Genomic DNA, 25,079 nt, shown 5'->3' with positions numbered 1-25,079 from the left:
CACCATGTCCTCCAGTCCATTCTCTAAGTCTGTGTCTTTATTCTTGCCCTGCCCCTAGATTCTTCAGAACCATTTTCTTTTAGATAGCATATACATGTGTTAGCATACACTATTTGTTTTTCTCTTTCTGACTTACTTCACTCTGTATGACAGACTCTAAGTCCATCCACCTCACTACAAAAACCTCAATTTTTGTTTCCTTTTATGGCTGAGTAATAATCCATTGTATATATGTGCCACATCTTCTTTATCTGTTCATCTGTTGGCGGACACTTAGGTTTTTCCATGTTCTAGCTATTGTAAACAGTGCTGCAAAGAACATTGTGGTACATGACTCTTTTTGAATTATGGTTTTCTCAGGGTATATGCCCAGTGGTGGGATTACTGGGTTGTATAGTAGTTCTATTTTTAGTTTCTTAAGGAATGTCCATACTGTCCTCCATAGTGGCTGTATCAATTTACAATCCCAAAAACAGTGCAAGAAGGTTCTGTTTTCTCCACACCTTCTCCAGCATTTATTGTTTGTAGATTTTTGGATGATGGACACTCTGACCAGTGTGAGGTGATACCACATTGTAGTTTTGATTTGCATTTCTCTAATGATTAGTGATGTTGAGCATCCTTTCATGTGTTTGTTGGCAATCTGTATATCTTCTTTGGAGAAATGTCTATTTAGATCTTCTGCCCATTTTTGGATTGGGTTGTCTGTTTTTTTGATATGGAGATGCATGAGCTCCTTGTATATTTTGGAGATTAATCCTTTGTCTGTTGATTAATTTGCAAATATTTTCTCCCATTCTGAGGGTTGTCTTTTTGTCTTGTTTATGGTTTCCTTTGCTGTGCAAAAGCTTTTAAGTTTCACTAGGTCCCATTTGTTTATTTTTATTTCCATTTCTCTATGAGGTGGGTCAAAAAGGATCTTGCTGTGATTTATGTCAAAGAGTGTTCTGCCTATGTTTTCCTCTAAGAGTTTTATAGTGTCTGACCTTACATTTAAGTCTTTAATCCATTTTGATTTTATTTTTGTGTATGGTGTTAGGGAGTGTTCTAATTTCATTCTTTTACATGTAGCTGCCCAGTTTTCCCAGCACCACTTATTGAAGAGACTGTCTTTTCTCCATTGTATATTCATGCCTCCTTTATCACAGATAAGCTGACCATATGTGTGTGGGTATATCTCTGGGCTTTCTATCCTGCTCCATTGATCTATATTTCTGTTTTTGTGCCAGTACCATACTGTCTTGATTACTGTAGCTTTGTACTATAGTCTGAAGTCCAGGAGCCTGATTCCTCCAGCTCCATTTTTCTTTCTCAAGATTGCTTTGGCTACTCGAGGTCTTTTGTGTTTCCATACAAACTGTGAAATTTTTTAATCTAGTTCTGTGAAAAATGCCATTGCTAATTTGATAGGGATTGCATTGAATCTGTAGATATCTTTGGGTAGTATACTCATTTTCACAATATTGATTCTTCCAGTCCAAGAACATGGTATATCTCTCCATCTGTTGGTATCATCTTTAATTCTTTCATTAGTGTCTTATAGTTTTCTGCATAGAAGTCTTTTGTCACCCTAAGTAGGTTTATTCCTAGGTATTTTATTGTTTTTGTTGCAATGGTAAATGGGAGTGTTTCCATAATTTCTCCTCCAAACTTTTCATCATTAGTCTATAGGAATGCAAGAGATTTCTGTGCATTAATTTTGTGTCCTGCAACTTTACCAAATTCATTGATTAGCTCTTGTAGTTTTCTGGTGGCATTTTAGGATCTCTATGTATAGTATCATGTCATCTGCAAACAGTGACAGTTTTACCGCTTCTTTTCCAAATTCTATTCCTTTTATTTCTTTTTCCTCTCTGATTGCCATGGCTAGGACTTCCAAAACTATGTTGAATAATAGTAGTGAGAGTGGACATCCTTGTCTCGTTCCTGATGTTTGAGGAAATGCTTTCAGTTTTCCACCTTTGAGAATGATGTTTCCTGTGGCTTTGTGTTACATGGCCTTTATTATGTTGAGGTAGGTTCACTCTATGCCCACTTTCTGGAGAGTTTTTATCATAAATGGGTGTTGAATTTTATCAAAAGCTTTTTGCTCCATCTATTGATATGATCATATGGTTTTATTCTTCAATTTGTTAATATGGTGTATCACATTGATTGATTTGCATATATTGAAGAATCCTTGCATCCCTGTGATAAATCCCTCTTGATCATGGTGTATGATCCTTTTAATGTGTTTAATGTGTGTTTAATGGATTCTGTTTGCTAGTATTTTTGCACCCATATTCATCAGTGATATTGGTTTGTAATTTTCTTTTTTTTGTAGTATCTTTGTCTGCTTTTGGTATCAGGGAGATTGTGGCCTCATAGAATGAGTTTGGGAGTGTTCCTTCCTCTGCAATTTTTTGGAAGTGTTTGAGTAGGATGGGTGTTAGCTCTTCTCTAAATGTTTGACAAAATTCACCTGTGAAGCCATCTGGTCCTGGACTTTTGTTTGTTGGAAGATTTTAAATCACAGTTTCAATTCCATTGCTTGTGATTGGTTTGTTCATATTTTCTGTTTCTTCTTGGTTCAGTCTTGTAAGGTTATACCTTTCTAAGAATTTGTCCATTTCTTCCACGTTGTTCATTTTATTGGCCTAGAGTTGCTTGTCATTGTCTCTTAGGATGCTTTGTATTTCTGCAGTGTCTGTTGTAACCTCTCCTTTTTCATTTCTAATTTAATTGATTTGAGTCCTCTCCCTATTTTTCTTGATGAGTCTGGCTAATGGTTTATCAATTTTGTTTATCTTCTCAAAGAACCAGCTTTTAGTTTTATTGATCTTTGCTATTGTTTTCTTTGTTTCTATTTCATTTATTTCTGCTCTGATCTTTATGATTTCTTTCCTTATACTAACTTTGGGTTTTGTTTGTTCTTCTTTCTCTAGGTCCTTTAGGTGTAAAGTTAGATTGTTTACTTGAGATTTTTCTTGTTTCTTGAGGTAGGCTTGTATAGCTATAAACCTCCCTCTTAGAACTGCTTTTGCTGTATCCCATAGGTTTTGGATCATCGTGTTTTCATTGTCATTTGTCTCTAGGTATTTTTTATTTCCTCTTTGATTTCTTCAGTGATCTCTTGCTTATTTAGCAACGTATTGTTTAGCTTCCATGTGTTTGTATTTTTTACATTTTTTCCCTGTAATTCATTTCTAACCTCATAGCATTGTGGTCAGAAAAGATGCTTGATATGATTTCAATTTTCTTAAATTTATCATGGCTTGATTTGTGACCCAAGGTGTGATGTATCCTGGAGAATGTTCTGTGCGTACTTTAGAAGAAAGTGTAATCTGCTGTTTTTGGATGGAATGTCCTATAAATATCAATTAAATTTATCTGGTCTATTGTGTCATTTAAAGCTTCTGTTTCCTCCTTTATTTTCATTTTGGATGATCTGTCCATTGTTGTAAGTGAGGTGTTAAAATCCCCCACTGTGTTACTGTCGATTTCCTCTTTTATAGCTGTTAGTAGTTGCCTTATGTATTGAGGTGCTCCTATGTTGGGTGCATATATATTTATAATTGTTATATCTTCTTCTTGGATTGATCCCTTTATCATTATGTAGTGTACTTCCTTGTCTCTTGTAACATTCTTTATTTTAAAGTCTATTTTATCTGATATGAGTATAGCTACTACAGCTTTCTTTTGATTTCCATTTGCATGGAATATCTTTTTCCATCCCCTCACTTTCAGTCTGTATGTGTCCCTACGTCTGAAGTGGGTCTCTTGTAGACAGCATATATATGGGTCTTGTTTTTGTATCCAGTCAGCAAGCCTTTGTCTTTTAGTTGGAGCACTTAATCCATTCACGTTTAATGTAATTATCAATATGTATGTTCCTATGACCATTTTCTTAATTGTTTTGGGTTTGTTTTTGTAGGTCCTTTTCTTTCTCTAAGTGTTTCTTACTTAGAGAAGTTCCTTTAGCATTTCTTGTAGAGCTGGTTGGTGGTGCTGAATTCTCTTAGCTTTTGCTTGTCTGTAAAGCTTTTGATTTTTCCATCGAATCTGAATGAGATCCTTGCTGGGTAGAGTAATCTTGGTTGTAGGTTGTTCCCTTTCGTCACTTTAATTATATCATGCCTCTCCCTTCTGGCTTGTAGAGTTTTTTCTGAGAAATCAGCTGTTAAATTATGGGAGTTCCCTTGTATGTTATCTGTCATTTTTCCCTTGTTGCTTTCAATAATTTTTCTTTGTCTTTAATTTTTGACAATTTGATTACTATGTGTCTCAGTGTGTTTCTCCTTGGGTTTATCCTGTATGGCACTCGCTACACTTCCTGGACTTGGGTGGCTATTTCCTTTCCCATATTAGGGAAGTTTTCGACTATAATCTCTTCAAATATTTTCTCTGGTCCTTTCTCTCTCTGTACTCCTTCTGGGACCCCTATAATGCGAATGTTGTTGCATTTAATGTTGTCCCATAGGTCTGTTAGGCTCTCTTCATTTCTTTTCATTCTTTTTTTCATTAGTCTGTTCTGCAGCAGTGAATTCCACCATTCTGTCTTCCAGGTCACTTATCCGTTTTTCTGCCTCGATTATTCTGCTATTGATTCCTTCTAGTGTAGTTTTCATTTCAGTTATTGTATTGTTCATCTCTGTTTGTGTCTTCTTTAATTCTTCTAGGTCTTTGTTAAGCATTTCTTGCATGTTCTCAATCTTTGCCTCCATTCTTTTTCCGAGGTCCTGGATCCTCTTCACTATCATTATTCTGAATTCTTTTTCTGGGAGGTTGCCTATCTCCATTTCATTTAGTTGTTTTTCTGGGGTTTCATCTTGTTCCTTCATCTGGTATATAGCCCTCTGCCTTTTCATTTTGTCTATCTTTCTGTGAATGTTGTTTGTGTTCCACAGGCTGCAGGATTGTAGTTCTTCTTGTTTCTGCTGTCTGCCCTCTGGTGGATGAGGGCATCTCTGTATTTAATTTTTGATAGTTAGACTTATATATGTTTTGGCATGTTTCTCCTTGGATTTATCCTGTATGGGATTCTCTGCACTTCTGGAGTTGATGGACTATTTCCTTTCCCATATTAGGGATGTGTTCAACTATAATCTCTTCAAATATTTTCTCAGTCCCTTTGTTTTTCTCTTCTTCTTCTGGGACCCCTATGATTCACATGTTAGTGCATTTAATGTTGTCCCAGAGGTCTCTGAGACTGCCCTCAATTATTTTCATTCTTTTTTTCTTTATTCTGCTCTGTGGTAGTTATTTCCAGTGTTTTATCCTCCAGGTCTCTTATCCTTTCTTCTACCTCAGTTATTGTGCTTCTAATTCCTTCTAGAGAATTTTTAATTTCATTTATTTTTTTCATCATTTTTTGTTTGCTGTTTAGCTCTTCTAGTTCCTTGCTAAACGTTTCTTGTACTTTCTCCATTCTATTTCCAAGATTTTGTATCATCTTTACTATCATTACTCTGAATTCTTTTCCAGGTAGACTGTCTATTTCCTCTTCATTTGTTTGGTCTGGTGGGTTTTTACTGTGCTCCTTCATCTGCTGCATATTTCTGTCTTCTCATTTTGCTTAACTTACTGTGTTTGAGGTCTCCTTTTTGCAGGCTGCAGGTTCATAGTTCCCATTGTTTTTTGTGTCTACCCCCAGTGGGTAAGGTTAGTTCAGTGGGTTGTGTAGGCTTCCTGGTTGAGGGGACTGGTGCCTGTGTTCTGGTCTCTGAGGCTGGATCTTGTCTTTGTGTGGGCAGGACCACATCTGGTGGTGTGTTTTGGGGTGTCTGTGAATTCAGTATGATTTTAGGCAGCCTCTCTGCTAATGGATGGGGTTGTGTTCCTGTCTTGCTAGTTATTTGGCATGGGGTTTCTAGCTCTGGAGCTTCCTGGTCGTTGAGTGGAGCTGGGTCTTCTTGTTTAGACGGAGATATCTCGGAGAGCTCTCACCGATTGGTATTATGTGGACAGGAGGTCTCTGGTGATCCAATGTCCTGAGCTCGGCTCTCCCACCTTAGAGGTTCAGGTCTGACACCCAGCTGGAGCAGTAAGACCCTGTCAGTCATATAGCTGCTAGTGTTGGAGGGTCTCCTGCAAAAGTGGGGGGTGGCCGTGACTCACCACAGGGATAAGGACACTGGCAGTGGAAGTCTGGGAAGGACTCCTTGGCCTGAGCCCTCCCAGAGTCTGCCATTAGCCTCACTCAAACCTCTATGTAATATTGGATGTCAGACAACGTTGAAAAAAATTCTACAGTTAAATCCATTGCCTTTTACCTGTAGAGCCTTCAGTAGATTTTCTTTGATTATACAGGGCCTCAGCAAATACACCTCTTATGTACCCTAGGTCGAGGCATCAAACGAGCCTTCTTAGAGAGGTAAGAACCAGGTGGAATCTTGAAGGACAAGCCGTGATTGGCCAGGTTGCAGCAAGCCAGAACTTGTGATGCAAAGTTTGCATCAGAGAAAGGCTTTATTCATGAGGCAGCCAAGTGAGGAGACGGGTGAGCAAATCTCAAATCCCTGTTAGCAAAGTTGAAGGGCTTGGGATGTTTATGGGATAAAGCTTGGGTGTGGGGAAAGTGGGGAAAGGTGATTGGAGATAAGAAAAAGCTGAGGCACTCCTAGTTCTGCACAGGCACAACTAAGCTACTGGCTTCTTCATGGGCCTCGCATCCCTCTCCACATTTTTTACCCTTCTTCCTGTGGATACAAATAACAGTGAGGCTCTAAGGTATGGAGGAGCCACAAGATAGAAGCAACTTGGGTTCTGAATCACTGCACGCAGGAGAGGCAGACACTGATTAGAAAGCTTTAGTTCTGATTGTTATGTGAGTGAGAAACTTATATTTCATGGGGGCACTTTGTTACCACAGCATTGTATAACCTAGGGTAATTATAGGGTTAAATGAAGTCACTTAAGCAGTGTCCAGTGAAGCAACTGGGAGCTGGTGGGTGAATGTTCGGTAAATGTTAGCTGTCCTTCAATAGTTAAGGACAAGAACGATGGAGCATGAGAGAGCTGGGTTTAAACTAAGGCTGCACTATTTCACTGTGTAATCTTCAGCAATTTCCTTAAACAAAGAGTTTTGAATTCCTCGTCTGTAAAAAGGGGGATAATATTAATGAAAAGGAAAAATATTATTAAAATTAAGAGAATATGTAGTTTTTCTCTCATTCAGAAGTTTCTCTATTCCTGCACGATTTAACAGTATTTAAGCTGGCTGTTGCTTTTCCTTGCTGCAGTACTGTATAGATTACAGATCTCAGTAGACGCAGCCTGCTGGGCTCAGGTGCCATTTACTTAAATGGCATTGAGAATTCCTGTGTCAGGGCTGATCTAACACAGAGACACCTTGGTGAGTCTGCAGTCCTCTGGTAATTGCAGGGCATCTAGGCTGAGTGGGCTATCGACAGGCATAAAACCAGCAACCCTCGAGTCCAGAGGCCATCAAGAAAGCACTTACATTTTAACAGATCTCAAGAAAGCTTCATAGGACCATGAGCCACCCCCAAATTTTCCCTTTCCATTACAAGGTAGGTAGAGAAGGAAGTAAACTTGCTTCCACACACCTGGGAATGTCAGATTCTTTACTACAGGTGTTTCCAGCCACACTGAACATAGCAATGAACCCCTAAATTCCAAATTCCCATGTTTTGTAGCAAGAATAGGGAAATGCTAGTGTAAGCCATGGGCTATCTAATGATTGAAGCCCCTTCTATGAATTTGGGGGAACTATGGGGCTGAATTGGGGCCGCTGTCAAGGATTGAGATCTGGGGGTTGGAACTAGGGTGGGGTTCCTTCCTTTCTAAGCAGTAAGAGCCAGAGGTTTGTTAGAGAAAATCAGCATGAAACAAGTATGGAACTAAGTCCAAAGGATCAGAGGCCAAATAAGAGGTACTTAGGGGTCCAGGATTTAGGAGTCATATGGGGTTGGGAATAAAGGGGGAATGTCCAGGGCAAATTCCAAGAACACACTCCAGGAGTCCAATCCGTTTGGCAGTTGTGAGCCAGTCTGGCTCAGAGAATAAGCAAAGACAGTGAATTTGTGGAGAAGATGGCTTGGTCACACCTGAGAAGGGAGGATGGGAATAGCTGGATAGAAGCCAAGGACGAACGAATGTTAGGATTTCATAGAGAAGGAAGAGCAAATATATACACACATTAGATTTGCAGTGAGGTGGCAGGAAAAACACTGAGCTACCTAAGAGAGGTGCCAAGAAGTCAGCTAGGTTTGCAGAATCAGTGGGAAGACACTGCTTCTCCATGTGCTCTTGGCAAATGGCCTGCACAAGAATTGTTTAGGAAAACCATTAAACTGAAGATTCCAGGACCACTGGGATTCTGATTCAACAGAGCACTTTTCTGACCTGCCAGGAATCCAACTTTGGGGTGTCAGGAGGGAGCTTGTGAACATGCTGTTTTAAATCACCCAGGCACTGCTACAGAGGAAGGGAGGGCATGAAGAATGAGCAAGATATTAGGTGGGTAAAAATGCCATTTATGGTTGCTTTAGACTTGTGTCCGGGCCTCCTCTCAACCCTCATGGCCTCCTGAGTTTCATCACCTCTGCTTTGATTTTGGGGACTTGCTTCTCCTTCTTTTCTGCTGCTTCCTTCTCCTGGTTCTGTCTTGCTTGTGTCCACCCCACTAAGACCTTAGTTAATAACCTGGGCCTCTCTCCAGAATAAGGCCTGGGGGCAGTTGATACAGAAACAACTGGTCCTCCTCACCCTAAAGCCCTCTTCAAAGCAAGTGGCTTCTATCAATTATCCTCAGAGGATGTCCGATAAACTCTAGGGGAAAGTCTCCAAGTTACCTGTGCAGTTTGAGCACCAGAGAGAGGGACAGGAAATGACCTCAGGGTGCTTACATGGTATTTGTCTCGATTGTTCTGGCATGACCTTTACCCCAGTACTAGGCACAGTTAGGGTGTTAATAATACTTGCTGGTGGTCCCTTCTCCTTCTCTTTCTAAGACCACCATCTGGAAGAATCTATTCTGAATATCAGCACTGTCTCCTAACAAATACATACTAGGTATTAATAATGTGTTGATAAAATCAAAGGAAATGATTAATATCATATTTCATAGAATCAAAGAGGCACATATTTATTTTCTTAACAACCACAAATTGATAGAAAAGCACTGTGTTATAGTTTCATTGAGAGTGTTTTTTCCCCTTTAGTGGTATGGTGAATAGTTGATAGTTTCTCAGACTTTATGAAATATGTTACATAGAGACAAGTCTTCTTTCTGTTAAATGTTTGAATGATGATAAGCATTTTAGTTGAGTGAGAGTAATGGGATAAATCATCCTTTATCAGGATGATTTATTTTCTAAGAATACAACAAAATAGAGGCAGCACAATTCAACAAAAAGCATGAAATTTGGCATTTGACTGCATGGCGTTTTGAGCCTCAGTTTCTTCATCTGTAAAATGAACACAATGGAATCTACCTCACAGTATGGCTAGAAGTAAATGAAGTTGTGATTTTGATAAGGACTCTAATATGCCATAGAAATCATGGATAATTTCATTCAATAGCTAAATATTAAATATATTTCATTAAGTAGCTAGTATTAAATATTAAATATATATTTCATTAAATAGCTAACAGTAAATATTAAATATATGTCATTAAACAGCTAGTATTAAATATTAAATACATATATTTCTTTAAATAGTTAATATTAAATGTAACCCTAAATCTACTTAGGAAGTAGTGCAATGTCTTTTACATAGTTCAGAAGACATTTCAGCTTGTCGCAGGGTTTTCTCTTGAGTTACTGAGAGAGAATCCTCTCTGAGTCCGACTGTAGGTATTTAAGGCTCAGTAGATGTGGCTGAGAAAACTCTAAGCCTCTGACACCTTCACAATTACTTTAAAAAATTAACCTCTGTCAGAATTAATGGGGAAACACCAGAGCATTTTCCACCATACTGGTGAATAAGACCAGAGGATGCCCTCCAACTCTGCTACTATTTAACATTGTGTTGGGAGCACTGGTACACACAAATAAAGAAAAGAAATAAGGAGAACGACTAGTTAAGTAAGGAGGGGCAAAACTGTCTCTATTTCCATATGATCTATATTTTAAAAACTCCACAGAAAATTAGTATAAACAACAATAAAACTTAATAAAATAGTTATTTAAGAAAACAATTCAATAGCTTTTATGTATACAAACAATAGTCACTTAGAAGGTGTAATGGAAGAGAAAGACAGAAACAAACTAGGCATAAACTTAAAAACAAACATTCCAAACCTCTAAGAGGAACAGTAAGTGCTCCTGCAAACACAAAAGGAGACTTGAATGAACTGAAAGACGAACCATGTTCTGGGCTGGGAAGACAACATTAGAAGAGATTTCCGCAAGAGGGAAGGGATATGGGAACATATGTATATGTATAACTGATTCACTTTGTTATAAAGCAGAAACTAACACACCATTGTAAAGCAATTATACTCCAATAAAGATGTTAAAAAAAAAGAGATTTCCTTTGCAATCTCAATAAAAATACTATCACTTTTTTTTTTATTCTGGTACTAGTTGCTTATAAAGCTTAATGGAAAGAACAAGCAAAATATCCAAGCAGACCTGAAGACCCTTAAAAATACAAAGAATACAGAAGTGAGAGAGGCTGGTTCTATCAGGTATTAAAATGTGCTACAAAATGATTACCTGTAAGGGAAGAGAGTAAAAACTAGAGAAACAGGAATGGGAGTTAAACTTTTCTGAATATACTTTGTTTTGTAGTTTTGATTTTAGAATCATGTAAACATTTTATATAATTATAAGACAAAATTAAACTTGAAAAAATAAATTCTAAATGCTGAAAGCAAAATGAAACAAAGGAACCCAACTGTTCTATGGGTTAAAGTTTCAACTATAGAGAGGAATTGTCTCTAGACTTTAAAATATGAGTTAGCATCTATAGAGAGATACATATCTTACAGAAAAAAATAATTTCAAAATTTCAAAATTCATGAATTAAAAAAATTCATACCAGAAAGCAAGGAAACTATTAAGAACTCAAGAGCCAACTTGAAGGGGTTTTAACTGGTTAAACAAGGGACGATACAAGATTTCAAAGGAATAATTATAACTGAAATAGATTGAAACACTGGGATATATTAAAAACTCCATGAATTCTTAATAATAGTGAGGGACCCCATTAGTCACCTATGAAGGATGCTAGAGAAGTAACTTGTTATACTGAAAATTGTTTGAAAAAAAGAAAGAATAAAGCATTTTCTGGCCTTTCTTGTACAAATCACACCTCAGGGAACCAAACAGCTGTTAAAGGGAGCTCTTCTTTATAGAAGAACTCTAAATAATAGATAAAGAAGGAGTAATAGAATTAGAAAATTACCATTTTGGAAATTCTAATGAAATAATGAATCTAGGCAATGCTCCTCAATAACTGTTAAGACCATAAAAGAACACCACCCCTTGTAAAACGTTCTTGCTACAAAACAGCCACTGAATCTGATCAAGTGCCAGCTAGCTGTTTATAGAGAACACAGAGTGGGGGAAATGTGACAGAACAAACCAGCCTGGTTTCTTCAAGTAAAAGAAGTTTCTTTAATTAAATTGCAAGAAAAAAAAAAAAAAAAAGAGGGAGAGAGAACTAACAGATTGAAAGAGACTTCAGAGACATTTCAGTCAAATGCAATGCTTGGACCTTGTTTAGATTCCAATTTGAAAAAAAAAACTATTAAATAAATTAGATGGTCACATATGAATAGTGGCAGAACACTTGCTGGTATTAAGGCAGCTTAGATAATATTCTAGGTATAAAAATAGGTTCGTGGTTATGTTTATAGAAAGATTCCTTGTCCTTTAGAGATACATATTGCAGTATTTTCAGATGAAATGGTATGGTGTTTGGGAGAGGACCCCATAGTGACTTACATTGACCCCAGGCCCTTTTGCCTTCATGGACCCCCTCTCACCATAATAGATTTTGGGGATCCTAAAAATGTTATTGTTTTCTGATGTGAGAAAAAAAACGGAAACAGTTTATTCAACCTTATAAGTTCATTTTTCCTTCTCACTTTAAAATAAATTAAAACGTTCTTGTAGGTTCTTAAAAGTATCATGTGTTCTGCCACTATGCTTGCTTTCCCTAATGAATGAGTGAGCCCTGGTCCGAGATTGGCTTCAAAACGATCTAGTGGTGGTTGGGGGCGGGGGGGGGGCGGGGTGACAGAAAATGAGTATTGGGAGTATGGATGAAATAAAATTGGCCACAAGTTAATAATGGTTGAGGCTGTGTAATGGGTGTGGGGAGAGGGGTGGGTTATCATAACCCACTACTTTTATGGATGTTTAAAATTTTTCATAATAAATAAATTAAAGTATCAATTTCCGAAAAATACTTATTTGAATGCTTTAAAAAATTTTTCCCATAGAGGAGGAAAAAAATAAATAAAACCAAAAGAAAAACCTGGTTTTATTTAAACTTGGTGTTAGTGTGGACCCTGAATAAATGAGATTTAAAGATATCAAGTCTCATTTGGGACAAAGACCTCATTATTAGAGTTTTGCCAAGACTGAGAATCTAAATGGACAGAGGGTTTTAAAATGTTTTCTTTTTTGGTCTTTTTTTTGATGTGGACCGTTTTTAAAGTCTTTATTGAATTTGTTACAATATTGTTTTTGTTTTATGTTTTGGTTTTTTGGCCGCGAGCCATGTGGGATCTTAGCTCCTTGAGCAGGGATCAAACCCATACCCCCTGCATTGGAAGGCAGATTCTTAACCACTGGACCACCAGGAAAGTCCCCAAAGTTTTTAATTTAAAAGTTCACTTTCTGGGTTTTTTTTTTTTTTGGTGGTGAGGAGATGCTACCTGCCAATATGGTACCATTTTATTTCAGAGAAAGCTGAATGGGAACAACATTATGAGCATTTCTCAGTGGCCTTTGTGATGAAATAATCAATACAAATAAAGGGCAATACAGGAAGTCTCTCCAGCTTTTCAGAAAAGCTGCATTTGGTGATTGTGAGCAGGTGAGTGATGATATTGGGTTTGTCACCTAGTGAGCTCAGCCCACCCCCCCCCACCCCACCAGTGACGCACTGCTGACCTCTTAGCACCTCCCTGCTCTTCTGTCCATTCACTCCAGAAACAGTTACTGAGCATCTGCTCTGTGCTGCGCGCTGGGCTGGATGCCTGGATACACAGGGGAAAAAACATGGTTCTCACCCTGAAGGGGCAAACTGGGAAGAAAGAGTCACCTGCTGGGGAAAGAGATGGAAACAGAAATGTTCCAAACAAGTGGAGAAGTATCTCTATGAGGTGGGTACAGAGGGCTAGAGGGCACCCATAGAAGCTAAAGAGATCAGGGAAGGTTTCTGGAAGTGGAGGGATATTGGAGAGACCCGGAGGAAAGTAGCAGATGATGATAATCTAAGAAAAGCAGAAGAATGAAGAAGGCATCAGGCAGAGAGAGGCATGTGCCAAGCCCTGAAGGCTTGGAGAGGGCAGGGTGGGTATGAGTGCTGGACAGAGAAAAGGTGGTGGAGGGGAGGTTGGGTGGTGGAAAGTGGTGGGGGGCACTGAGCCGCGGAAGGACTGTAATGAAGAAGCAAATGTCTGTACCAGGGGTTCTCAGTGTGGGCTGGGACCAGCAGCATTAGCGTCACTCAGGAATTGTAGAATGTAAATTCTCAGGCTCACTCCAGACCCACCGAATCAGAAACCCTGGGGATAACACCTAACAATCTGTGTTTTAACAAGCCTTCTAGGTGATTCCGATGCATTGGTCTAAATGATTTTACCCTCTAGGGAACATTTTATGTCTGAATACACTTTTGGCTGTAAGACTGATGGGGGTGAAGTATCACTACGAGTGTTTAGTAGCCTGGGATGCTGCTAAACATCCTGCAATGCACAGGACAGGCCCCCACAACAAAGTCCAAATGTCAATGGTGCAGCTGTTGAGAAATCCTTATCCTCCCTTTCTCTGTCTCTCTCTCCTTCCTTCCTTCATTCCTTTCCTTTTCCTTCCTCCCTCTCTCCCTCTCTCTCTGTCTCTCTCTCTCCTTTATTCCCACTTGTCCTCTACAGACAGCAGAGCACTCAAAAGGCCACAAAATGCTCCTTTTCTGCATTTTTATTTATTCAATTACAGATAACCCTCCCCTTTTATCTGATAACTCCCCATGACTTAAGTTGACCTATGGCTAATGTAGGCATTATGTTTTTTCTGCCCCAAAGGGTCCATTTATCTCCCTGGGAGTGGGATGGGGTGGCTCAGAGTATAGGTGACAATCCCCAACCCAGGCCTGAAGCTGTAGGTCTTGGCCATTGTGCATATGAGCTTATACACGAGACCCAAACAGCCAGAGTCCTGATTTTGGCATGAAAGACAATTCCAGTGGAAGTGGAGCCTCCCACAGGAGATATTAGGGACAACTCTGAGCAGCTCCTCCAGACCACAGAAGTAAGCATGTCCACAGATAGTACAAAGTCCAAACAAAATGGTTTTAAACAAAGATGTAAAGTCACGTTAAGAGTTTGGGACTAACCAATGGATAGGATTCTAAACTGATGGATGACATTGACAAATGCAAATAATTATATCCATTAGAAGAAGGTTTACAGGGCAAAAAGAGTGAGGAAAGTGTAAAGTTACAAAGACAAATATTGGCAGTGCCCATCTAATACTTTCCAGGGGAGTCAGTGCCCCCAACATGAATGTTTAGTCTGCCTAACAGACCTATAATCCCATTGGGGTGGTAGGTGTCCCAGGCTTTTAAAGTCTCAAGCTATTAACCACCTCCATTATCCAGCTTCCCTGGCTCTGCTTTTAGGCTGTCACACAACCTTCTGACAAGTGTCCTCCCCATGGTTTGCCCACATGGAGAAAATGCTCTGGTAAAGCTGATATGAATGTTGAGTTGGCTTGAGGGTCATGTTTCTCACTGAACATGAACCTGTCGGCCTTTTGATTTATAGCTCTGGCCTCTATTGAATTTACTCAGTTGTCCTGAGTTGGTAGAGTCACCTCTGGGACACTGACAACATGGAGCTTCTGGACTTCCAAGGTAGAGAGAGAGACAGACCAGGGACCATAAGGAATGACTCTGGGAGTCTGCTTCGGGCACTTAGCCTATTGTCCTCCTTTGGTTGTCCTGACTCTTATAATGAGTCTTTTCTTCCAACTTCTACATTCCCATGATACTCAAAACGCATGTGTGGTAGACTGAAAAAAGTGGCCACCATACTCTGCAGCTCCTCCTGCCAAGAGGTAGAGTCCATGTCCTATTTCCTCATCCCTGAATCTGGGATGGCTGTGTGACTGGCCAATAGAATGCAGAGGAAATGACCTCATGTGAGTCTGAGACTGGGCCTCGAGATGTGCATGTTTTGTCCTGGCTCTTTTGGACCCTAAGGTTGCTGAGTGTGTAAGTCAAGCTAGCCTGCTGATCGATGAGAGACAAATGGCCCCGCCACCCTGATCATTCCAGATGACAGACAGACAAACCCCAGAAGCAGAGGTGTCCTGCTCAGGTACAGCTGACAGCAAATACATAAGGAAGTCCATGCAAGACCAAGAAAAGAGCCTCCTAGATGAACTCAACTTGACAATGTACAGAATCATAAGCTAAATAAATGGCTATTGTTTTAAGTATTAAATTTTGGAGTAGTCTGTCATGCAGCAGTAGATAACTGATAACAACAGTATTTGTGTTTTTAATAACTCCCAAATATACCCTGAACTTATTGCCACAGTTTCTCTCCTAGAGGCCATGGGATTTGCCACTTAATGTAACATGATTGAGATTTATCTCATGTTATCTCAGGAGCCTCAATGGCTCCAGCAGAAAGGAGAGCCCTTGTTTCTTCCATCAAGATGCTAAGAGATTTGGGTAAATGATAAAGAAAATTTTGGGTTTGCCAACATTCACTTGAAGAGAAAGAGGAGGGGTAAATATGTAAAATTACATTTCTCAGACATAGACAGAGTTCTGACCTTCAGCCGGCGGTCGGGATCTCCACTGCATAGAGAATTTACTGATACTTTGAATGATTTCCAGGCTGGGCTTAAGTTATTCATCACAACCTGAGGAAAAAAAGAGAGGAGTGGTGGGTGGGAGAGGAAGTGCTTGACATTTTCACATTTCAACATAAAAACTGCTTGAGAAACACTGTGGTGCTTATGAAAAGGACAATTGTCTGGAACAGGTGCCTTAATGAAAACTTGGAGTAGTAAACCTTTCAAGGGTGCCCACTAGGTGGATCGTTATAGGCAGAACTCTTGCGGTCACTGGCCTGGCTGTTATTTCATGAATAATGACAATAATATTGTCCAGTATGTGGATGCTGGAGATGACCCCTTCTACATCAAAAGAGATTGGGATTAAGGAGATGGGCTACCTCTGCCTCTGATAAAGTATCCCCAGTTCTGTAGGACTGTCAGTCCTATGGCATAAATTCTCTTCTACTGAGGTCAGCATACGTAAAGCCTATTGGTGTGTGTGTGTGTATGTGGCAGGACAATTCTGCTGCTGAAGAACTGAGCGGTCTTTGGTGACTTGTGACCTTGGTTAGATCAGATTGCAAGTCAGAAGAAAAGTTTCTAGAAGAAAAATCCCAGGAATACATTTATACTAGGTATGCGCAGGAGGCATAAGAGGGCAGGTCTTCAGAACTTCAGGATCACAAACTAAGACTGCAATATCGTGAAACCCTTTTTTTTTTTTTTTTTTTTTTTTGCGGTATGCGGGCCTCTCACTGTTGTGGCCTCTCCCGTTGCGGAGCACAGGCTCCGGACGCGCAGGCCCAGCGGCCATGGCTCACGGGCCCAGCCGCTCCGCGGCATATGGGATCCTCCCAGACCGGGGCACGAACCCGTATCCCCTGCATCGGCAGGCGGACTCTCAACCACTGCGCCACCAGGGAGGCCCATGAAACCCTTTTAAAAGCAGTTTACTAATCATGAACTTGGCTAAATCCTGCCTGAGAGTCTATTCAAGTTAAGTCTTATTCTGCCCATCAGATGATTCAGTAATTCAATTTGGTTTAGCTTATGAGTATTTGCTCTGTGCCTAAGGTTGTACTGTGTACTCTAGGGCAGGGGCTCCCAAAGTGTGGTTCCTGGACCAGCAGGAACTTGTTAAAAATGCAAATGTCTAGATTCCACCGAGACCTACTGACAGAAACTCTTGAGGTGGGCCGCTATGTGATTCTGATGCATGATATTTGAGAACCACTGCTCTAGGGGACATACAAACGAAGTTAAATGGAGTTCTGTCATATTGACTTTTCTTTCTATGAAGGTTTTAGTTAGCAGAGCCTTAGAATTGTAAAAAAAAAAATTCTCTATCTACATAACAATTATTTTATAAGTGATTCCCTCTTCTCCTGAATTCCTTAATATAATGATGAATTATTGAGTATACTGTAGGCTCATTATTAAATTTCCTTTAATGCATTAAAAAGTAGAAAAATAATGTTCCTGTGTGACTGCTTTTTGCTCTCATTCCCTGAATGAGCAAAGTGATAGTGAGAAGAAAAGTTAGATAAAATTGTTTTGGTTAATTTAAATTTCTCACCTTTGTATAGAAATACTAAAAAGTGAATATGTTTCATTATAACAGCTTCATAAAACTCAATAGCAGATCAAAATTTCAACTAGAAATTTCCTCTGAAATTAAAATCTGTGTGTGTGTGTGTGTGTGTGTATGCACACACACATGTGCTTACCCAGAGAGAAAGGTATTGCCTGGTATTTATTTTGTATCTATTGAGTAAGAAAGAGGAAAAATCAATGCTATGTTGATTGACTCATTGGAAAACTTTACAATCACAATTCTTATGAGATTCCAGGAGCCCCTCGCAATGGGGTATGGGGAAGAGTTAGAGGAGAACAGGGAGATTTACCAAGAAGAGGGAGGGATGCCGTCAGGAGTGAATAAGAGCTCTAACAATATGCCACCCCTCTTCTTTCTACCTGCACATTCAAGTCTCTGTGCACTGGCTGGAGCAAAGGCATGAATGGGTACCACTTCTGATTCTCCCCAACATTTAGTTACTTCTCCTGAGAGAACTTTGTTCCACCAAAGGAATCTTTATGTGGGAAAAGTTCTATTTGGTGATGGTGATGGGGTGCCACTCAGGGAAACCATCGCAGTTGCATTTGAAACTATTCCCCAGGGAATAGTTTGTGACTGTCCAAAGAATCACATTATACTATCACAGGGAGTGGACATACTATCAATATTCAACTCCATTCATGTATTCATTCTTTAGTAGACACACTTTATTAAATGCTAACCATGTACCAGATGACATCCACAGAACTAGCCCGTCCAAGACTATTCGATTCTTGTTTACCTTAAATATGATGTGAAAAGTTCCCCTAATGCTACCTGCAACTCTGCTACTTCAGGAAAAAGGAAATGGATTTCCAGTGTGGGGTATGGGAACACAGCACCCCACTATCATCCTGAGAGAGTCATGAGAGTTCCTTCGTCCTTTACCCCACACTGGAAGCACATTTTTCTCCCAGCTCCAAGCCATTCCTCCTCATCAATGCACTTCTCACCCCCACACAGTCTCTCTTTAACTGGCTTGTATATAAAATAAAATTAAAAGTGGAGACTAGGGTTGATTGTTAAGTGGGTGTGTGGTGGTGGGTAGTGGGGGGTGGGATAGTGAAGGATACGGTTTGGAGTCACGTGGAGAGAATGTAGGAGGGTGAGAGGGAGATGCAGCCAGACCAAGTGCCTGCTGATACAGGACAGCCGTTCGTACGACAGATCTGACATCAGTCCCGTGTATGGACTTTCCCTGGGGAGGCAGTTGGCTTCTCAAATCGCAGCAAAACTCAGGGTCAAACTCAATTCAAACCTCAGCTCTACCTCTTGCTCACTGGGAAGGTGACTTGACCTCCTCAAAGTTCAGTTTCTTCAACTGTAAAATGGGGTAATAATAATCATGTCAATGCATAGTTGTCAGAAGTAAATAAAATGATGCATATGAGATCAGTCAGTCAAATGCTTGGTACCTAGTCATGTTTATTAAATATTAGCTAGTATTCATCTTTTTATTATTAATAAGTTGCTGGCTTTCTGCATTAAAGGTCAATAATGGAAAATCTGGGTGAGAAAGGTTCTCCTCTTATAACACCCACACTGAGAATAAAGAGCCCTCTTAAAGACTGGGAAGACTTCAGGAATTGAGGGATAGCTACAGACATTAAGAAAGGGAAGGGGTTTCTCAAAACAGGTCAGTGTTTCATCTTAAAGAGATGAGATGGCACAGCTGTAGACGGCTCTTCTCACCTCAGTTCGGTGCACAAGTTGCTGAGTTGCATCATCATTCATTCGAAAAATTTCCAGAAATGGGTCAGACTTACTGAAGAAATCCTACAATAAATAAGCAGAAATGAGTTGTTTCCCTGCCCCCTGCACAAACACATTTGATCCAGCCCTGGATAAAATACCCCTGAATTTGACCCTTCCTTGCTTTATTCTTCATCCCTGAGACCCACCTTTGGCTAGAATGAGCTGTATCTTAACGCCGAGTCCTTTGAGAAGTAAGGATTGGTTGACTGAAATCCCAAGTAGTCTTCAAAGATCCACCCAAATGCTGGTTCTCTAAGAAGCAGTCTTAACATCTGCTATCTTAAAATGTTAATTCTAGTTATTGTAAAGCCTATGTCTGATGACTACAGTATCTGGAACACTGTGGGTCTGTTTTTATTATCTGTTTCTACATTCTGCCTCTTGTTATGTTTTTTAATTGTTGATTAAATACTAGACACTGTGTAAAAAAAATTATAAAGGCTATAGATGAGTCTTCAGCTTCTGGCAAGCAATTAAAATGGGAGCAGTCACCTGAATCCAATTAGGATTGAGCTCTTTAGAGACTGGTTTCTTCAAAAGTCTTTAAAGGCCCAATCTATTTCTGATTCCTTTATTCCTTAGGTATAATCCTTAAAGGGCTCTCACTCAAAAACTCACTGTTTATGAGGGCTGTTCCTTCTTGACAAGCCTTCAAGGCTCATTTCTGTTTGTGAGATTCTGAAAGACTCTGTTTACTTCCATAATCTCTTGGTTCTATAGTTATTGGTTCAGTTTCTCTCTATGCTGCTATTTGCTAATTAGTGAATGCCTTGAGGGGATAAGTCACTCCAACGGTTGGGCTGATTCCCTTCTCTGAAGCCTCTACAAGTAACCTAAGCTTTCCCTGAAGTCCTGAACTCCAGTTTTACTTCCCCAATTCCATGAGGCTATTAATATCACTGCTCAGTTTCTCTGTTTCTTAGTAGCTATTTTCTGCTAGGCTTCCCAGCTTCTCTATCCCTGGGTTTTATGAATCAGCCTTATGGAATTGCCTTGAGTGGAAAATCTGCATAGAATGTCTGAATCACCTCAATGGATTTCTCTTCTCTCCAACTTCTCTGACCCTGAATCTTGACTGTCTTAAGACCCTCAAACAGATGTCTCTTGTATCTTGTCCAGTGTTTATAGTTGTTTTCAGTAGTAGAGTAATGTAAAACAAACAGGCACCTTAATACTGGAAGCAGACCTGTCCATATCCTTCTTTTAAACTTGGCTTTTACACTGATAGATTATAAACTCTCAGACAGGAGCAATTATGTCTTATTTTCCTTTATATTTCTACCATAGCATCTTCCATAGCACCTAGCTTTTAGTGGCACACAGTGTTTACTGAATGTATGAATGAATACATAAATGAATGAGCAAGTGACAAGAAAACCAGGTACAGAATAGGAGGTTGTCTGAGCAACAGCTTTGGTCATCACATTCTTACTATGTATTTCACTAGGTAATTCCCCGCCCCAGAAATCTAGACAGCAGCAAAGCAGAATAAAGCCTACAGCCATCCTAGTCTTTAGCTAGACAAAATACTCTCAGGGGATATGCTGATCATGGAGCCCTTGTGCTTGATATTAAGATACAAGGAAGGATAAAACCTTTTCTCATCCCTCCAAAGGGCCATAAACATAACAAAGGGCTGAGTATTAATGAATGAATGAATGAATGAATAACAGAGAAGAGGGAAAGTCAATGGATTTTGACTGCAAAATATGGTTGTGAGGAGGATGTTTCTAGGGAGGGAATGGAGTGAGTGAAGGTGTAAAAAAGTAAACATAGAAAGGACACACCAAGTAGCTGAATTACCCTGCAGCCTCAGGATGTGTAGGGGAGGAATCTGAGGCAGTACTGGTGGAGGTGGCTCCATGAGGTGAAGGGCCTTAAATGAACCAGAACCTCCCTCCCCAATTCCTAGTGTGGGCACTTTAGCTTGTTCTGCGTGCCCTTGGGGCCCTTCTCCAGGAGCCGCAGGCTTTGACCCCTGAGATAGATTGTTGGTCCCTCAGGGAATATATATGTCAATTGTACTTAAGAATTGCTCAACACACTGGAGGAACGCTATCAGTTATTTTTCTTTTTCCTTTTATTGATAATTTTAAATGTTTGCTATTGTTTTTTCAAAAAATAGAAAATATAGAAAGAAGGAAAAAATAGCCCATAATCCCACCCATAATACCACAACTATCAATAACATTTTGATAATTTTTTTCTAGAATCTAGACATAATTTTCTTTCTTTCTTTTAAAAAATATTTGTGGGGCTTCCCGGGTGGCGCAGTGGTTGAGAGTCCACCTGCCGATGCAGGCGACACGGGTTCGTGCCCCGGTCCAGGAAGATCCCACATGCTGCAGAGCGGCTAGGCCCATGAGCCATGGCCGCTGAGCCTGCACGTCTAGAGCCTGTGCTCTGCAACGGGAGAGGCCACAACAGTGAGAGACCTGCGTACCACAAAAAAAAAAAAAAAAATTGTAATAGTACACTATATACACTTTGGTACCCTATTTTTTTCTCTTGGAAGTATATTACAATGTTTTTTCTGCTTTATTTCACATGATTTTTAGGATTGGCATGGAGTTGTTGTCAGGAGGATGTATTGTAACAGGGAAGAGCAAAATCTGACTCCATGTTGGATCTGTTTCTTTGACTTTAACCTTTGCTTTTCATTGCTTTTGTTACTATAATCATACATAATGGTCTGCCTCAGGGAACCCTGCCCCTCTGCCTGAATGTTAAACTAATGGGCTTTTGTTCAGCTCACAGGGAGAAAATCTGACCCTGCCCACCTATGAATGGCTGTAGAAAGGAAGAAATTCTCACATACCCTCCTCGATGCTGGCCAAGCCAGGCAAAACTAACAGCCCTTTTACTTTACTTCCTCACCTCCTCCCCCTCTCTGTTCTATAAAAGAAACTGGCATCCAGACCCCGGTAAGATGGTTTTGGGGACACTAGTCTGCCATCTTCTTGGTCTTCCAGCTTTCTGAATAAAGTCGCTATTCCTTGCCTCAACATCTCATCTCCCAATTTATTGGTCTGTTGTGTGGTGAGCAGAGTAAGCTTGGACTTGGTAACAGTACTATAAATCAAAAAAAGAAAGATCATGATATAATCTTCATCTTCAAGTAAATAAAAAATCGAACATGTAGCACACTGGCTTTTAAATCCTGATTCCACCATATACAGTCTGGGTGATCTGGGACACGATATTTAATTTTTCCACGTCTCAGTTTCTTTATCCATAAATGGAGAGGGTATCACCCTTTTCTCATAGCAATGCAGAAGGATTATAGTTGCTGATACACCTAAGTGTTGAGTCCAGTGCCTGGCACATGGTCAGCACTCAGAAAGCACTACTGCTATTAAGTATTACCAATAAAAGAGAGAATGCTTGAGGACACTTAGTAAAGCACTATACAAATATCAGGGATGATTACTATTTTTTTTTAATGTTAGCAAGAGCTCTTTTTTTAAAATAAATTTATTTATTTTTGGCTGCATTGGGTCTTCATTGCTGCATGTGGGCTTTCTCTGGGGCTACTCAGAGAAAGCAGGGGCTACTCCTTGTTGTGGTGCACAGGCTTCTCATTGCAGTGGCTTCTCTTGTTGTGGAGCACAGGCTCTAGGCACGTGGGTTTCAGTAGTTGTGGCATGTGGGCTCAGTAGTTGTGGCCCGTGGGCTCTAGAGCACAGGCTCAGGAGTTGTGGTGCATGGGTTTATTTGGTCCACGGCATGGGGGATCTTCCTGGACCAGGGCTTGAATCTGTGTCCCCTGCATTGGCAAGTGGATTCTTAACCACTGTGCCACCAGGGAAGCCCCAGGGATGATTAATATTAAGAAGGCATCTGATTTCTGAAAATAAAACAACTCATAAGCAGCTCAAATACATCTAAAATGTACACTCAGAGATTCATAGTTAAAAACAACAAATCTGTGTCTAATTGTACGGTTACTTGACCACAATCTGGAATTTTCAGCTTCCTTTGCTTGACCATCAGCATTAAGATGGCCCTTGGGACAGTTCAGTACAATGAAAATTAATGATATAGGCATTTTACTGAAGTTTTGTTATGGTAAAATGTTTTAATAACTTGGAGGCTATGTCCCTGCTCTTTTAGTCCAATATGAAAGAAATTTAGTCAAGTGAGAGGTCAGTAAGCAATCAGCTGAGGTTTGAAAGAGAAAAGGAAGCAGTGCATAGCCATGACAGTGATCATGAAAACAGAATATTGGAACTAGAAAAGATTGTTTGAATGATATGGGGTCATATCCAGACTCTATAGCTTCCTCGCCTTGCGACTTTGGGCAAATTCTTTGACCTCACTATGCATCATCTGTAGACTGGAAATAATAAGACCCATTTTTAAGAATATGGTGAGTTTGTGGGGGTAATGTAGTTAGACACCTGATACCTGGTACATTGTAGATGCTCATGAATGATAATTTGCTTTCATTAATGCAGGCTGGATTAGTTTTCAGGCAGGCATACTTGAACATAGTAAAATCACAGCACAGCATGAGAGAGTTAATGTTGCTGTAGAACAGGGGTCAGCAAAGTATGGTAGGTGGCCCAAATTCAGCCCACTGCCTGTTCATTTCGGGTTTTTTTTTTAGTTTTTTTTCTTTTTTTAAAATTTATTTATTTACTTTTTGGCTGTGTTGGGTCTTTGTTGTTGCATGTGGGCTTTCTCTAGTTGCAGGGAGTGAGGGTTACTCTTTATTGCGGTGCATGGGCTTCTCATTGTGGTGGCTTCTCTTGTTGCAAAGCATGGGCCCTAGAGCATGCAGAGTTCAGTAGTTGCGGTGTGTGGGCTCAGTAGTTGTGGCTTGCAGGCTCTAGAGCGCAGGCTCGGTAGTTGTAGTGCATGGGTTTTGTTGCTCTGTGGCATGTGGGATCTTCCTGGACCAGGGCTTGAACCCATGTCCCCTGCATTAGCAGGCAGATTCTTAACCACTGCGCTAGCAGGGAAGTCCCCCACTGCCTGTTTTTGTGAATAGAGTTTTATTGGAACATTGCTATGCTCATTCATTTACATATTGTCTATGGCTGTTTTCATGCTGCAAAGGCAAAGATGCATAGTTGGGACAGAGACCATACAACCTGCAAGTCTAAACTATTCACCATCTGACCTTTATAGGAAATGTTTGCCAACCTCTCCTTCAGAGACAGATTCAACTGCTTATACAGCACCCCATCGAACTAGCATCATGGCAATATTAAAAAATACAGCTTATAATGATCATGATTACATATATGAAGAGCACCAGCGTGAGAATCAGTTCCAACACACCATCGTGAATACTTTCTCAGGAAAGGGAGGAGAAAGAACACTTTGTCAGCTTGAATGTTCCAAAGGGATTACATTCATATCTCTACTTGTTAGATTAATCACCAACTAGCTGCTAATGTAATAAATGTGATTTAGGAGTTAAAAAGCCTATCTTTCCGCAAAGTGAATTGCATTAACAGTAGACAAATAAGTTATTTCTTGCAAGCCTCGTCTATTTTATATGCGGCTCTCATGAAGCCTACTTCTCAGATTTCAAAGACTCTGGGTTTCCGTCCTGAATAGATAGCTGCTGGTTTCCTGGACAGCATTGGAAAGGGGAGTTTAAAATGACAGAAAATGACCAAAAAGGGACATTATCTGTCATTGTGGTTTGCAAAAGTACTATTATACTCCACAATAGCAGTTCTCAAACTTTTTGGTCTCAGGACACTTTTACACTTAAAAATTATTGA

General features: G+C 40.0%; 1 protein-coding gene across 1 annotated transcript in view; it reads right to left on the bottom strand.

Annotated features, from left to right (window-relative positions):
• CPNE4 (copine 4) overlaps positions 1 to 25,079 on the bottom strand; it is a gene marked incomplete at its 3' end in the record, with an annotated part of 612,853 nt that overhangs the window by 140,368 nt on the left and 447,406 nt on the right. The window contains exons 6-7 of the mRNA XM_081235787.1: positions 19,279 to 19,362; positions 15,966 to 16,055 (exon numbers count right to left, since the gene is read on the bottom strand). Of these exons, the coding sequence (XP_081091913.1) occupies positions 15,966 to 16,055; positions 19,279 to 19,362 (174 nt within the window). The remainder of the gene's footprint in view (positions 1 to 15,965; positions 16,056 to 19,278; positions 19,363 to 25,079) is intronic.

The sequence above is a fragment of the Mesoplodon bidens genome, assembly GCF_964165515.1.
Source record: "Mesoplodon bidens genome assembly, chromosome: 5".
Taxonomy (NCBI): domain Eukaryota; kingdom Metazoa; phylum Chordata; class Mammalia; order Artiodactyla; family Ziphiidae; genus Mesoplodon; species Mesoplodon bidens.
The sequence above is the reverse complement of the archived record's forward strand: the minus strand, read 5'-3'. Positions and strand labels throughout refer to the sequence as shown.